At 42.5% G+C, this 17,278-nt stretch overlaps 1 protein-coding gene across 1 annotated transcript; it reads left to right on the forward strand.

Annotated features, from left to right (window-relative positions):
- The first annotated feature begins 15,181 nt into the window (after positions 1–15,181).
- Positions 15,182–15,765, forward strand: LOC121978121. The gene is made up of 2 exons (XM_042530500.1): positions 15,182–15,242; positions 15,347–15,765. Exons 1-2 carry the CDS (start codon positions 15,182–15,184, stop codon positions 15,763–15,765), a joined length of 480 nt encoding a protein of 159 aa, XP_042386434.1.
- The last annotated feature ends 1,513 nt before the right edge of the window (positions 15,766–17,278 follow it).

Raw genomic sequence — 17,278 nt, forward strand, 5'->3', positions numbered from 1 at the left:
TAAATAAAATAGTACAATTATTGATTTTAAAAGAAAGAATGTCTCCGTTGAATAGAACGATAATGCATTCTAGAGGTGTATTTGGAATAACTTGGAAAAAATAGAGGCTCAAAACTATATTAGAAATATTCTATAATTATTTTGGAATTTTTAGAAATTTTTTCGGAATTTTTAGAGTAACGGAAGTAGCAAAAATAAATAGAAAACGAAAACGGCCTAAGCGGGGATTGAACCCGAGACCTACGGCTTTGGGATAATGCTAGTAACCAATTGAACCCAGCAGGGCCGTGCTAAAAGGAAAGGGAATCAATTTTATTTAAGTTTAAGTTGGGCCGAAATATCCACTTAATACAAATAGGGAATTAATTGGTGAGGAGTTAATTTTTAACGTGATCTCTCCTCTTCCCAACCTAATTCCGCCGACCCTTCTCTCTTTTCTCCCTCTCTCGGCGCCAACCACAAGGAAAGCTAGGGCTCCGCCCAAGGGCACTTTCCGGCGACGACTTCGACACGAGGATGCTCCCCTCCGCGAGAGGAACGTGTAGACGCGAGAAGATCGTTGAAAGGATCGTCTCCACCGGAATTCTAGCGAATAGAATTGTAAGAAATTAGCGTACGAGGTAAGAAACCCCTCACCTGCAGTATAAGTAGCTTTTCGTACGATTGAATGCTTTTAATTTAGCCATATGTAGATTTTTCGACGCATAGGGTGTATTTAACCCTCCTCGCGGATTTAGGGATCTAGTTGAGCACCTCTAGATGGGCCAGACACATTTTCTCCTTTCAGTTGGAGATTCTAGACGATGTCGGGTGCCTAGAGGTGATCTCCCTAATAGAGAGGAGAGTTGGAGCATACTAAGTGTTCAATAAAATGCTTAGCTCAGTAAAGTGCTACAGTAGGCATTTTTAATAGCTCAGTAAATGCAATAGAAGCATTTAAAATAGCTTAGTTAGTCTTGCTACAGCATATATGGGACTACGGTCCAATGGGTGGGCACCCATAGTCGCCTCTAGGTTCAGATAACCTGGTAAAAGCAAGATAAATTAGTTAGTTATGATCCAGTATTTTACTTTCAGTAGGGGCACTGTACAGGATTAGATATCCATTGGGTTGGGCTTCCATAGTCGGTCCCTAGGTTTAGATAACCTAGTAAACCTTACTAAATTCGGGACTTGCAACCCCGGGTCTAGTTAAGGATGCGCGCATAACATGTACAGTTGCCGGGCCCATTAGCAATATGATTATGTATTTTGATCTATTATGGTAATAGCTTTCCAAACTCACAATCAGTTATATGATTATGTTTTGAAATTAGTTTTAGTTCAGATTTAGTTAACTCAGTTATGATTCAGTTTAATTCTTCTTGTTGATACTTCAGTTATTGCCATGAGTAGCTCTTGGTTTTTATGTCTTGTATGATAGTATGCCATGCCTAGCACTCTCCATCATGTTTTCATTTAGCATATTTCAAAGCATGAATTTATCGTATGCATGTTTTTGTGAGTATATGGTTTCTTACTAAGTGAAAGCTTATAGATACTTTCATTTCCTTATACTGCAGATAAAGGTAAAAGAAAGATGGATTAGCGGAGGCTGGAGGGCAATGCTACGAAGATGTGTGTGGGCAGGAACTTGGAATAGAGATCTTAGGGAACCTTAACAAGCTTTGTTTCAAACATTAGAACTTTTCAGTATTTTTATCATTTGCACTTCAGTATGTTAGTTGTCATGAATTAGGTAACTATGCACTCTATTATGCTTAGAACACCTCCTTTATGATATTAGGATGTTATTTGTTATTGGTAGAGTGTTTACTAGTCATTTTAGAACTGGTAATGTGGTTGAGGCACGAAACAGTGCTGAAATCAGACATTTGGCACGAAATCAGTAACTCGAATCGATCAGCTGATCGATTCGAGGGTTCCCAATCGATCAGCTGATCGATTGGGCAATCTGTTCCGCGAACAGTAGGCCTCTGGATCGATCAGCCGATCGATCCAGCCATTTCCGTCACGAACAGAGAGCTCTGGGATCGATCACTGGATCGATTGACCAGCCTGGATCGATCAGCCGATCGATTCAAATTATTGCCCCGAGCACAGTAGCGTACTGGATCGATCGCTGGATCGATCCAACATATGTCCCGCATACAGTAGTCTGCTGAATCGATCACCGGATCGATCCGACTATTCCAATCGATCGGTGGATCGATTGGGAGGTCTGATAACAGCGGAAAAATATTTAAGTTCAGTTCCTTGACCATGGGGAAGGTAAAACATGTTATGAATAGTTAGTTTACACCCCTTAGCATGTATAGAACCAAGAAATGTTAGTAGTTTAGCAAAATTTCAGTTACTACAGCTTCCGCACCTAGATCTAATGGTGGTCAGGGAATAGTTTAGCACAGCATAATGTGACGATCGGCCTTACAGCTTAGTTAGTAGAAGGCGGGTCGTTACAGAGTGGTATCCGAGTAGTGTTCCATACTTCCTACACACACATCAGCATTGAACCTGCAGCTTCCAAGTAAGAAACGTCTCTCACTTTATTATGTTCTTTCTTTCATGTTTATAGATACTGTAGCATGTTGATTGATGATAGTACCTAACATGTTAGTGATTGTAGTTACATAAACATGATTGTATTAGTTATGTATGTCCTCTATGTCTTTAGAAATGGCACGAGGACGTCCAGCTAGAAGGGCACCAGCCACTGAGCCCCAGCATGAGGCAGGCAGTTCAGTGCCTCCCCCAGACCTTACAGCACTAGTGGCTCAGTTACAGCAGCAGCTAGCAGAACAACAACAGGAAATAGCCACCTTAAAGACTAGTCAGCAGAACACTCCCACTGTCACCCTGGAGCCAAACTTGGCAACACCAGTAGTCTTAGAGGTTCCACCAGTCCAGCCTACAGCACCAGTAGCCCTAGCAGCAGTAGAGGCAAAGAGAGAAGCCTATTTGATCCAGTGGCAGAGAGTCAAGCCAGAGAACTTCTCAGGCACCAGTGAACCATGGGATGCACAAGCCTGGTTCAAAACACTGGAGAGTACGATGGAGCTTCTAGACTGGCCAGAACACGAGAAGGTGAAGTGCGCCTCCTTCTGTCTGACAGGAGATGCATGCATGTGGTGAGAGAGAATCAGAGCGAAGCGCCCAGTAAATCAGATGACATGGGCAGACTTCGAGAAAGAATTCTTTGAGGAGTTCTTTCACACGCGGGTCACAAACCGCCATTATGACGAGTTCACTGAGTTTCGCCAGGGCAACCTCTCAGTGGAGGAAGCCGTGAAGAAATTCAACAGATTGGCTCGTCTATGCCCTGAGTTAGTCAGCAAAGAAAGGGAACGAATCCGGTTGATGCTCAAGATGCTGAGGCCGGAAATAGCAATGAACGTGGCTGGTGGCGTTCATAGGCCACAAACCACAGAAGAGTTAGTGAGCAGTGCTCTAATCACTGAGCATTACCAGAATAGCATCAAGCAGCAGAAGCAGGTCCTCTCAGAAGCTAAAGGTCAAGGAGGCTCAATCACTCAAAAACAGTAAGGTCACAGTTCTCATGGCTCTAATTGGAAAGGGAACTCCAGCAACAAGCGCAAACCAGGGAGTTACCCAAAAGGAGGGCCAGCCAGTAAGCAGCCCAGTTATCCAAAGTGTGCTACTTGTGGGAAATTCCATCCTGGAGTTTGTCGTAAGGGCACACGGGGATGCTTTGAATGCGGACAGGAAGGGCATATGGCCAAGCAGTGTCCAAACAAGATCAGTCTTCCTCAGCTACACCGATTCAGTATAGAGGCCAGCCAGCTCAGTTACATCAGATGCAGGCCGCTTTAGATGGTCCACATATCAGCCAGGGCAGATTAGAAGCTCCTTCAGCTATGACCAATGCGAGGATTTACTCACTCACCAGAGAGGACGTAGCAAATGCCTCGACAGTTGTTACAGGTCAGATTAGTATTTTTCAGCAAATAGCAACTGTCTTATTCGATACTGGGGCAACCCATTCTTATATAGCCTGGGCATTCGCAAATAAGTTAGCAATACCTCCAGAAGTACTCAGTAGTTAGTTTCTGACGACATTACCTTCGGGAGAAATTATGGCATCTACGCATTGGCTCAGAGCAATATCAGTTACTATAGCAGACAGAGAGCTCGATCTGATAGTGCTAGATATGACTGACTACGATGTCATCTTTGGAATGGACTTCCTGGTCAGATACGGTGCCTCCATAGAGTGCTGTAAATAGAAAGTCATATTCCAACCTGAAGCAGAAGTGTAGTTTGAGTACATTGGAGAATCCAAGAGAAAGGCCAAGAGGTTTCTCTCAGCTATGAAGGCATAGAGATTAATAGATTCAGGATGTACGGGATTTTTAGCACATGTAGTCAGTACCAGTCAGGACAAGGACCAACAGCTAGCAGAGGTCCGAGTCATATGTGACTACCCAACAGTCTTCCCTGAAGAGTTACCAGGTCTAGCACCAGACAGGGAGATCGAATTTGAGATAGAACTCATCCCCGGTACAAATCCTATCTCCAAAGCACCTTACCGCATGGCTCCAGCAGAACTAAAAGAACTTCATGAGCAACTACAGGAGCTGCTTGACAATGGCTTCATCCGTCCTAGTCACTCACCATGGGGAGCGCCTGTATTGTTCGTGAAGAAGAAGGACGGAAGCATGCGTCTGTGCATAGATTACAGAGCACTGAACCAAGTCACCATCAAGAACAGGTATTCTCTTCCCAGAATTAATGACCTGTTCGATCAGCTAAAGGGAGCAGCAGTGTTCTCTAAGATAAACCTCCGATCAGGTTATCATCAGGTGAAAGTTAAAGAAGGGAATATACCCAAGACAGCATTCAGGACTAGATACGGACACTACGAGTTCGTAGTCATGCCCTTTGGTGTGACAAATGCTCCAGCTACTTTCATGGATCTTATGAACAGGGTATTCAAGGAATATTTAGATAAGTTCGTTATCGTGTTCATCGATGACATTCTTATCTATTCCAGAACTCAGGAAGAACATGCAAAGCACTTGAAAATAGTATTGCAGACCCTTCAGCAGAATCAGCTGTACGCCAAGTTCACAAAATGTGAATTTTGGCTAGATCAGGTGTCCTTCCTAGGTCACATCATCTCAAAGGATGGTATCATGGTAGACCCCGGTAAGATAGAAGCTGTGAGCAACTGGAAAAGACCCAAGAACGCCAGCGAGATCAGAAGTTTCCTGGGATTAGCGGGTTACTACAGGAAATTCGTAGAGGACTTCTCCAGGATAGCCTCCCCACTGACAGCTCTTACCAGAAAGAACAGAAAATTTCAGTAGACAGAGGACTGCGAGAACAGTTTCAGCGAGCTGAAAAGGAGATTGACCAGTGCACCTATTCTGACTCTGCCAGAGAACGTAGATAGCTTTGACATATATAGTGATGCCTCGAAGTTGGGACTAGGAGCAGTGCTGATGCAAGATGGCAAGGTGATCGCCTACGCCTCCAGACAACTCAAGGATTATGAGAAGAACTATCCTACTCATGACCTTGAGCTTGCAGCAGTAGTGTTCGCTCTCAAAATTTGGAGACATTACTTGTATGGAGCTCAGTGCAGAGTGTATACAGATCATCAAAGTCTGAAGTACTTCTTCACTCAGAAGGATCTGAATATGCGACAGCGCAGATGGCTAGAGCTGGTCAAAGACTACGATATAGACATCCTCTACCACCCAGGAAAAGCAAATAGGGTAGCAGACGCACTCAGTAGGAAGTCCAGTGCTGCCCTATTATCTCTAGCAGCCATGTCACCGCCCCTACAGAAGGAGATCTCAGATTTCGGTCTCGAACTCATAGTCGGACAGCTCTCTACTATGACACTAGCATCCACCCTACTTGATGATATCCAGACAGCTCAGGAGCAGGATCCTGAAATTCAGAGAATTAAGCAAGGGATAGCAGAATCAGGAGGTGGAGAGTTCAGAGCGTCCAATAGCGGGGTAGTGTACTTTGGCGACAGACTCTGTGTTCCAGATCAGGAGGAACTACGGAGGCAAATTCTAGATGAGGCTCACAGGACTCCTTATGCGATGCATCCTGGTTCCACCAAAATGTACCAAGACTTGAAGAAGTGATTTTGGTGGCCTGGGATGAAGAGGGACATCGCTAGATATGTCAGCACCTGTCTGACTTGTCAGAGGGTCAAGGCAGAATATCAGAGACCAGGAGGAGTTCTGCAGCCTATTCAGATTCCAGAATGGAAGTGGGAAGACATTTCTATGGATTTTATAGTGGGACTACCCAGAACCACGAATAGTTTCGACACCATCTGGGTAATAGTCAACAGGTTGACTAAATCAGCCCACTTCCTAGCTATCAGAATATCCTATTCCATGGAGCAGCTAGCTCAGTTGTATCTCAAGGAGATCGTCAGGCTGCATGGAGTCCCACGAACCATTATTTCAGACAGAGACAGTAGGTTCACCTCACACTTCTGGGAGTGTGTACAAACAGCTTTGGGCACGAAGTTAAAATTTAGCACAGCTTTCCATCCTCAGACAGATGGTCAGACGGAGCGGGTAAATCAGGTACTCGAAGATATGCTCCGAGCATGTGCCCTAGACTTCAAGGGAAGTTGGTGCAAATATCTGAGCTTAGCAGAATTTGCATACAACAACAACTATCAGGCCACTATCGGCATGGCACCTTACGAGGCTCTCTATGGGCGAAGGTGTAGATCTCCAATCTGCTGGTATGAGAGTGGTGAACAGAAAGAACTAGAACTTCAGACAGATCTAGTGGCAGATACCACAGCAGCTATACAGCAGATCCGCCAGAGGATAGAGACAGCTCAGAGCCGCCAGAAAAGCTATGCTGATACACGGCGCAGACCTTTAGAGTTTTCAGTTGGGGATTCAGTGTTCCTCAGAGTAGCTCCCATGAAGGGAGTAATGTGTTTTGGGAAGAAGGGCAAGCTAAGTCCTAGATATGTGGGACCATACCTCATCAGCAGAAGAGTGGGCAAGGTAGCATATGAGCTAGAGCTACCCCAGGAAATGTCAGCTGTCCACAACATATTTGATGTCTCTATGCTGAAGAAGCATACCCCAGATGCCACCCAGGTGATTGAGCCCCAGTCGGTACAGATCCGCGAAGACCTCAGCTATGACTGTCGGCCTATTCAGATAATAGACCGAGCAGTTAAGAAATTGCGGAACAAGGAAGTACCATTAGTCAAGGTTATTTGGCACAGTCGCACAGCAGAAGAGTCAACTTGGGAGACAGAAGCCAGCATGAGACAGAAGTACCCAGAATTATTCTAAGTTCGAGGACGAACTTTTTATAAGGTATGGGGGATTGTAACGCCCGAAAATTCTCAAAACTATATTAGAAATATTCTATAATTATTCTGAAATTTTTAGATATTTTTCCAGAATTTATAGAGTAGCGGAAGTAGCAAAAATAAATAGAAAACGAAAACGGCCTAAGCGGGGATTGAACCCGAGACCTATGGCTTAGGGATAATGCTAGTAACCAGTTGAACCCAGCAGGGCCGTGCTGAAAGGAAAGGGAATCAATTTTATTTAAGTTTAAGTTGGGCCGAAATATCTACTTAATACAAATAGGGAATTAATTGGTGAGAAGTTAATTTTTAACGTGATCTCTCCTCTTCCCAACCTAATTCCGCCGACCCTTCTCTCTTTTCTCCCTCTCTCGGCGCCAACCACAAGGAAGGCTAGGGCTCCGCCCAAGGGCACTTTCCGGCGATGACTTCGACACGAGGACGCTCCCCTCCGCGAGAGGAACGTGTAGACACGAGAAGATCGTCGAAAGGATCGTCTCCACCGGAATTCTAGCGAATAGAATTGTAAGAAATTAGCGTACGAGGTAAGAAACCCCTCACCTGCAGTATAAGTAGCTTTTCGTACGATTGAATGCTTTTAATTTAGCCATATGTAGATTTTTCGACGCATAGGGTGTATTTAACCCTCCTCGCGGATTTAGGGATCTAGTTGAGCACCTCTAGATGGGCCAGACACGTTTTCTCCTTTCAGTTGGAGATTCTAGATGATGTCGGGTGCCTAGAGGTGATCTCCCTAATAGAGAGGAGAGTTGGAGCACACTAAGTGTTTGATAAAATGCTTAGCTCAGTAAAGTGCTACAGTAGACATTTTTAATAGCTCAGTAAATGCAATAGAAACATTTAAAATAGCTTAGTTAGTCTTGCTACAGCATATATGGGACTACGGTCCAATGGGCGGGCACCCATAGTCTCTAGGTTCAGATAACCTAGTAAAAGTAAGATAAATTAGTTAGCTATGATCCAGTATTTTACTTTCAGTAGGGGCACTGTACAGGATTAGATATCCATTGGGTTGGGCTCCCATAGTCGGTCCCTAGGGTTAGATAACTTAGTAAACCTTACTAAATTCGGGACTTGCAACCCCGGGTCTAGTTAAGGATGCGCGCATAGCATGTACAGTTGTCGGGCCCATTAGCAATATGATTATGTATTTTGATCTATTATGGTAATAGCTTTCCAAACTCACAATCAGTTATATGATTATGTTTTGAAATCAGTTTTAGTTCAGCTTTAGTTAACTCAGTTATGATTCAGTTTAGTTCTTCTTGTTGATACTTCAGTTATTGCCATGAGTAGCTCTTGGTTTTTATGTCTTGTATGATAGTATGCTATGCCTAGCACTCTCCATCATGTTTTCATTCAGCATCTTTCAAAGCATGAATTTATCGTATGCATGTTTTTGTGAGTAGATGGTTTCTTACTAAGTGAAAGCTTATAGATACTTTCTTTTCCTTATACTGCAGATAAAGGTAAAGGAAAGATGGATTAGCGGAGGCTGGAGGGCAATGCTACGAAGATGTGTGTGGGCAGGAACTTGGAATAGAGATCTTAGGGAACCTTAACAAGCTTTGTTTCAAACATTAGAACTTTTCAGTGTTTTTATCATTTGCACTTTAGTATGTTAGTTGTCATGAATTAGGTAACTATGTACTCTATTATGCTTAGAACACCTCCTTTATGATGTTTGGATGTTATTTGTTATTGGTAGAGTGTTTCCTAGTCATTTTAGAACTGGTAATGTGGTTGAGGCACGAAACAGTGCTGAAATCAGACATTTGGCACGAAATCAGTAACTCGAATCGATCAGCTGATCGATTCGAGGGTTCCCAATCGATCAGCTGATCAATTGGGCAATCTGTTCCGCGAACAGTAGGCCTCTGGATCGATCAGCCTATCGATCCAGCCATTTCCGTCGCGAACAGAGAGCTCTGGGATCGATCACTGGATCGATTGACCAGCCTGGATCGATCAGCCGATCGATCCAAATTTGATCGATCGCTGGATCGATCCAACCTATGTCCCGCATACAGTAGTCGGCTGAATCGATCACCGGATCGATCCGACTATTCCAATCGATCGGTGGATCGATTGGGAGGTCTAATAACAGCGGGAAAATGTTTAAGTTCAGTTCCTTGACCATGGGGAAGGTAAAACATGTTATGAATAGTTAGTTTACACCCCTTAGCATGTATAGAACCAAGAAATGTTAGTAGTTTAGCAAAATTTCAGTTAGTACAGCTTCCGCAGCTAGATCTAATGGTGGTCAGGGAATAGTTTAGCACAGCATAATGTGACGATCGGCCTTACAGCTTAGTTAGTAGAAGGCGGGTCGTTACAAGGCGTGCTTGGAAACAGCATTCGCATCTATTAATTATAAGAAAAGATGATTTTATCAACTCCAAACTCTATTTTCTTATACCCAGCAAGTTAGATTCTAATTTTCAAAGGAGAGCATTATGATTACTGAAATTTTCAAATGAAAACCATCTTTTTTCACAAGATATATAGAACATGATTGAAGATGGATACAAAGAGAGACTTGGTACTTCTTCTCGGACTGAAGAAAAAGAGAAGGAATACAAAGAGAATGTGAAGAAAAATGTTTCAACATCGAGGATTATCCAACAAGGGATAAGTAAAATTATTTATCCAAGGATTTTTGACATAAGAAGACCAAAGAAATTTAGGAACTCTAAAAGTAGAGTTTCAAGGGTTAAAAATATTGGAAATATAATAAAAATCTCACATTGAAAATAATAAAAGAGATTATGAATTTAAAAGATAGAAAATATATCGATTGGATGATGTGTATAGATAGATACATGTGATTTTTGATTTGTAATAAAATAGTAACCCCAAAAACTGGGATCGAAGCCTGCGATCAACAACCACGTCTTCTTCCAAAACCTTGACTGATGGAGTATTAACAAGTTCTGACTTGAATATGATTTTGAAAAGCCTGAAGAGCCATCTGCATGTTGGTCTGATTTTATAGAGGAATTCTAGTCTTAATTCCCAATGAAAATTGAATTTTTATAAAGGGAGTAGTCGGAAGCTAAGGAAGGAAACCAGGGGCGTTATTATTTATTTTATAACTATAAAATAAATGCTCTTATTTTGTTTTTTATGAAGATATGCGCTATCTCTAACTATGTTAATACATGTATTATTTTTTGAAGCTGACGGAAAAATCTATCATTGTACTAAAAATTAAAAGAATTTATCTATTATTTATTTATGGAAGCAAAAATGGAACCGTCACCTTGTTGACTCTTTCATAAAAAATAAAATAAAATGTGAAAGCCGCCTTCGTTGTGGCATTTAATATTTTATATATAATTAATATTATGAATCTAAAGATTATTATGAAAAAAAATTAATATAGTATCGTTACTCAATTAAATTAAATTTAGATAGATAAATTATAAAGATATTTTATTTTAACATAGGAGTGTTTTATATGAGGTAAATCTAATGTATTTTATTTCCGTTAAAAATTGACCCAAAACATTAGAGTAACCATCAATTACCTATAAATTATGAGTTAGTACATTTATATCATAAATGGATCATTTTGAGCTTCGGACTATAAATGGTAAGAACATCAATATCGTAAGACTTTTTATGCACTTAGCGTTGAAAAATATAAGGAATTCAAAAAAATTTATCTTCCATATTTGAACGAATGAGACACAATGAGTTTAAATTATTTGTGGCGTTGAGATGTCCTTAGCACTATCTACATTTCCAATTTAATTTAGTTGATTTAGTGGCAATCGGTCACTTCAATGATTAAAAAGGGTCGGATATCTTAATTATCATAAAATAAAATAAATAAATAATTGGGAAGGAAAATGAAGAAGAAAGTTCTTTTAGCATAGTGTAAACTTTCATTAATTAGCGTTGAAAAATCACCTCACGCTGATAGATGTGAAAGTCTCCTCGAAGGATAAAGATGGCACGATGTCTTCTTTAATATTTTATATACAGCAAAAAAAACACAATATGAATACGTTTCTCCTGCACATGACATCCATCCCCTTTATATATATATATATATATATATATATATATATATATATATATATATATATATATATATATATATATATATATAACCGCACCACTATTAAATATCAAACGATAATTTATCAAAAGATATATTTTAATTTTTAAATTTACTAAAAACAAATGTACATTACTTTAATATTTATTAAAATGCGTACCTTTTTATAATGACCTTTCTATTCTATCATTTTAACAAATTTAATTGATTTTTTTCTTTTATTTGTCATTTCTCTCTCTTCTCTTTCCTCTCATTCATACAACGTATCTTCTATTTCCTGTCCTCTGTTTTATCTTCTTTTTTTTTTTAACTTTTTTTTCAATTTTTTTTCAACCCTGTTATAGGAGATCAGACTCATGTTGAGTCTGTAGGCCTGATATGGGGAGATATCAGACCCAACAACAGAAAAAAAAAAAGAAAAAAAAGAAAGAGAGATTTAGGTTTTTCAAATTCAACTATTAGGAATGCCAAAAATAATAATGGAGAGTATATTTGAACTCCTTGCAACATCAGAAATCCACAGGAACTGAAATGGGTGCAATCGGAGTTCTCTAGGTTATCAGTAAGTTTTGACCAAAACCCACTGATCGACCTAAAGACTTTAGATTGCAGTCATTTAAGGTCCTGTGGATTTCTAAAATTGAAAGGAGTCCAAATATGCTCTCCATTTTTATTTTTGGCATTCCTATTTGTGGACCAGAGATTTTGATATCTCTTCATATCAGACCCAACAATAGAAAAAAAAGATAAAAGGAAAAAAAAGAAAGAAAGAGAGATTTAGTTTTTTCAAAACCTCTGGTCCATCACTAGGAATACCAAAAATAACAATAGAGAGTATATTTGGACTCCTTGCAATTTTAGAAATCCACAGGACTTGAAATGACTGCAATCTGAGGTATCTAGGTCGATCAGTGAGTTTTGGTCAAAACCCACTAATAGACCTAGAGAGCTCTGATTGCATCCATTTCAGTTCGTATGGATTTCTGATGTTATAAGAAGTTCAAATATACTATCCATTGTTTATTTTAACTTCTAAAATATGTTAAAAATATAATAAGAAAGAATCAGTAAAACAATCCTCATACGTTGGGCCTTATATGAATCATATCAGACCCACACATGAGGATTTTTGCCAATTCATCATTATTACAATTTTACACCTCCGTAGAAGTCGAAATAAATAATGGATTAGTTTCTGTTGATTTCTGGGATTGCAAAGAATTCAAATATATCATCTGATTATTTCAACTTCTCCAAATGTATTAAAAGGTTATCAAAAAAGCAACTAAACTCTAAACGTTGTGGAACTGATATGATTTAAATATCAAGCCTATGTTATACATGCACACATGGAAAAAAAAAGAGGAAAGAGAAGAGCGGAGAGGGAAAATTAGATTTGCGTGCATAGGAGAGAGTAAATAGAAGAGAGAGTAAGAAACTACGGTAAAGAAAAAAGTTAGATTTGTCATAAGGATAAAATAGAAAATGCACTTAAAAAGATATGTTCTTTGGTAAATACTAAATTAGCATATGTTGATACGGTGCATGATAGTGGGGTCGGACAGCGGACGTTGTCGGAAGTCAAGCCCTCAGGGCGGTCAGAAGTCAAGCCCACGAGGCAGTCAAAAGTCAAGCTCACGTGACGGTCAGAAGTCAAGCCTACGTGGTGGTCAAAAGTTCGGCCTACGTGGAGGTCAAAAGTTCTGCCTACGTGGGGTTCAAGGGCCAGGTTATAGGATGGTCCTGGTCGGGCACAAGTGGCATGCTGGTATTACGCCTACATGTCAAGTAGGAACTCGGAAGGTAAGACATACAGGTCAGGATATGTGGACGAAGGATTACAAGCCAGGACTTATAGACTTGCAGAACAAAATACACGAATCAAAGCGTACAGGTCGGGATATGCAAACCAAGGATTACAGGTCAGGACTTATAGACTTGCGGCATAGGATACACAGATCAAAGCGTACAGGTCAGGATATTCAAACCAAGGATTACAGGTCAGGACTTATAGACTTAGGGCACAGGATACACGGACCAAAGCGTACAGGTCGGGATATGCAAACCAAGGATTACAGGTCAGGACTTATAGACTTGCGACACAGAATACACGGATCAAAGCGTACAGGTCGGGATATGCAAACCAAGGATTATAGGTCAGGACTTATAGACTTGCGACACAGGATACACGGGTCAAAGCATAGAGGTCGGGATATGCAAACCAAGGATTACAGGTCAGGACTTATAGATTTGCGGAATAGGACACACGGACCAAGGCATACAGGTCGGGGCACATAAACCAAGGCTCTCAGAGCAGGATATACGGACCAAAGACATACAGGTCACGATATATGGACTAAGGCTTACAGGTCGGGATCTACATGACAAGATATATAGAACAGGATACACGTACCAAAGACATACAGGTCAAGATATGTGGACGAAGGCTTACAGGTCAGGATAAGATATAGAACAGGGCCATGCATACGGGACGAGACTTGAGGAACGATAAGCGAAGGCCTTGAAGGGCAGGGCGGTAGGCGCAGGTCTGGATCTACCGGGATAGACCGAATGGTAAATGTAGGGCGGGACGTACAAATCTGGATTTGCGGGACAAAAAACAAGCCAAGGAATGCGTCAGGAAAGGCAAGTTTGTGCATACAGGTCAAGATTTGCAGGTATGAGGACCCAGTCAAGGGTTAACAGACTGGGGCGAGCCTACACTATACGACAAGCAAGCCAGGGAATCGTAACAACCCGTCAGAGAATAATCACTACATGTCAGGGAATATACTAACGGTCTAGGGCTCATTGCCCACCGATTCCTCCTTAAACCTATAGGAAGATGCCATGTGTCATTCACCGCCAGACAAATCCTGACACTCGACATTCCCTGACACCTATCAGACTCCAGAAGTACCCACAGCCATATAAAAAGGGAGGCTTTGTCTCTACGCAGGTACGCTCACTCGTCTTTTCATTCTCGTCTTTTACTTTTCGTCCTTTCACTATGCTTCTAGGGAAAAAGTACTTGACTTGAGCGTCGGATGGCCTAACCCGGGGACTTTTTCCCTGGTTCTTGGTCTTTAACGTAGAGGCGGCTTGTCTGAGTGTGTGCAGAGCCCTCGCGTCGTCGTCCCCGTCATCACCCCCCGTCATCCGCTCATGAGAACCATTCCGGTAGGTTCTAGCTCAACCAGGCGCTTCTATGACTTTCCGTCAACACCAAGGACAGCGCAGCCAGCCTCTGTCTGACTCAGCTTTATGACGGGATCAAATTTGCCGTCGTCTGTGGGAACACAGCTACCTACTCTAGAATGTGAAGATGGAGGATTCTGGCAGAATCAATGTAACCATGATAGTGAGAGAGTATGAACTCTTCAAAGAAGCCAAAAGGTGGGCAGCCTCTGAAAAGCAACAAACTACCACTTCCAGACCGCGAAAGTTACCTGAGATTTCTAAAGAACCAGCCCACGCCTCGGATCGAGGTTCTAAAAGCAAACAACCCATGGAATTTCCTCTTGCCTTTTATAGAGAGCTCGTCCAGGGTTATTACCAGCCAGATCCTGGTTGCTACAACCACAACGAGCAACCACAAGTTTCTGTGGAAGAAAGTTCTCTGCCCAAGGATTTGAAAAGGGGAAAGACTACCATCCCCCGAGAAGAATGTCGTGTAGAGTTGGAGGAGAAAGTGCCATTCTCTTCCAAAATATTGGAGGAAAGGCTACCCAAAGGGTACTGACCCCCAGCTATCGGAGAATATGATGGCAGCAAAGATCCTGAAGACCACCTCTGTTAGTTCAGGAATGCGGCTCTGTTACACCAGTACAGCAATGCCGTTAAATGTCGGGTATTCATGAATACCTTATTGGGCTCTGCCTAGAAATGGTTCGATGGATTGTCGTATGGGTCATTCACCTGCTTTCTAGATTTCAAGACCGCATTCCTGCGCCACTTCATCAGCAGCAGGAAATATCAAAAAACTGACCATTGTCTGTTTGCTCTGAAGCAAGGGCCCTCTGAGCCGTTAAGAAGCTATATCAAACGCTTCAACCAAGTGGCCCAGGATATCCCCGCAGCCACATCGGAAATACTCATGAGCACCTTCTCTCATGGTCTGACAGAAGGAGAATTCTTTAAGGATCTCATCAGAAATCCCGTAAAGAATTTCGATGAGATGCTGGAGAAGGCGGCCAGCTACATCAATGTGGAAGAAGCGCAGGTGGCTCGAAGGAAGGCAGACCAACCGCCTTCTTCTGCCAACAAGCCAGAAAGAAGAGTACCCCAACCGCCTGCTCAACCTCTCCCGCGTGCTCGGGATGCCCGACCTACTTTCCACCCTGGTTAGGATGTTCGGCCGATCCCGCTCATAGCTGCAGTTCATGCCCCCTCCTCCTCGACCTGGGCCTTGGGGGTTGCGCTATTGTACTTATCATCGGTCGCACACACATGCCACCAGCGATTATTTTCAATTCGCTCGTGACTCTTGTCGTGCTGCTGAGCTGGGCCTACCACCCCCCGAGCTGGCTCCTCAGGTCCAAATAATGATGGAGGAGCAACACAATGCAGCGGGACAGGTTAGCTGACCCCAGGCAGATCAGGGGGGTCAAGCATGCAACAACAAGGACACGCCGGGGAGCAAGGAGAAGCTCGCGAAGCTGAGAATCAAGGCAATGCGACCATCCGGGATATTGGCATGATCTCTGGAGGACCTACCAACGGAGATTCAGGCAGGGCACGCACGTCCCATGAACGCCGGTTGGAGATCCATGCTGTTGGATGCAGCCAGGAGCAGGCTGCTAGCCCTGTCATCAGCTTTAGGCCACAGGACTTGGAAGGACTTGAGCTGCCTCATGATGACACCCTTATCATTAAAGCCATCATAGCCAATAGTCGCGTGGCCAGGGTCTTCGTTGACACCGAGAGCTCTGTCAACGTGTTGTTCAAGACTGCTTTTAAAGAAATACAGATCGATGCCAGCGAGCTCTAGCCGGTGGCTACTTCTTTGTATGACTTTACTAGTAATGAGGTAAAGCCCATGGGCCAGATCAAGTTGGCCATATCTTTGGGGAGCGAGCCATTAGTAAGAACCAGGAGGAGCACCTTCCTTGTAGTAGATTCACCCACTTCCTACAACGTTATTTTGGGTCGATCAGCTCTACATGAGTTCCGAGCTGCTGTCTCTACTTTCCACCAGAAAATCAAATTCCCCGTGGGAGAGCAGGTCGGGGAAGTTAGAGGAGAGCAATGGGTTTCTCGGCGATGCTATATTGACATAGTCAAAGTAGAAGCTCGCAAGGCACAGAGGACTCAAGACGGGGCTATGCACGCCATTCAAGAAGAACCCCTACCTACAGCTGAAGAACACATTCCCTAGGAGGAAGTTCAGCTATATCCTGAACACCCAAAAAGTCTTATTCGTGTAGCCGGTGATTTACCTCCTGAGCTCAAAGAAGAATTGATCCAGTGCTTGACCCGCAACAGAGATGTCTTTGCCTAGTCCACTGAAGAATTACTAGGGGTCAAGCCTGAAGTAGCGGAGCACAAGATACATCTCCTGCCTGACGCCCGACCGGTCAAGCAGAAGAAGAGAAACTTCTCAACCGATCAAAATAAAATTATCCGAGCTGAAGTGGACCAGCTCAGGAAAGCAGGCCACGTTAGGGAAGTACAATTCTCATCCTGGCTCTCTAACGTGGTCTTGGTGGCGAAACCTAATAATAAGTGAAGGGTTTGTATAGACTTCTGGGATCTCAATCAGGCCAGCCCTAAAGATTGTTATCCTTTGCCCAGAATTGATCAGCTGGTAGACTCAACCACCGGCTGCGAAAGATTTGCATGCTGGATGCTTATCTGGGGTA

Source organism: Zingiber officinale, chromosome 4B, assembly GCF_018446385.1.
Source record: "Zingiber officinale cultivar Zhangliang chromosome 4B, Zo_v1.1, whole genome shotgun sequence".
In the NCBI taxonomy this organism is placed as follows: domain Eukaryota; kingdom Viridiplantae; phylum Streptophyta; class Magnoliopsida; order Zingiberales; family Zingiberaceae; genus Zingiber; species Zingiber officinale.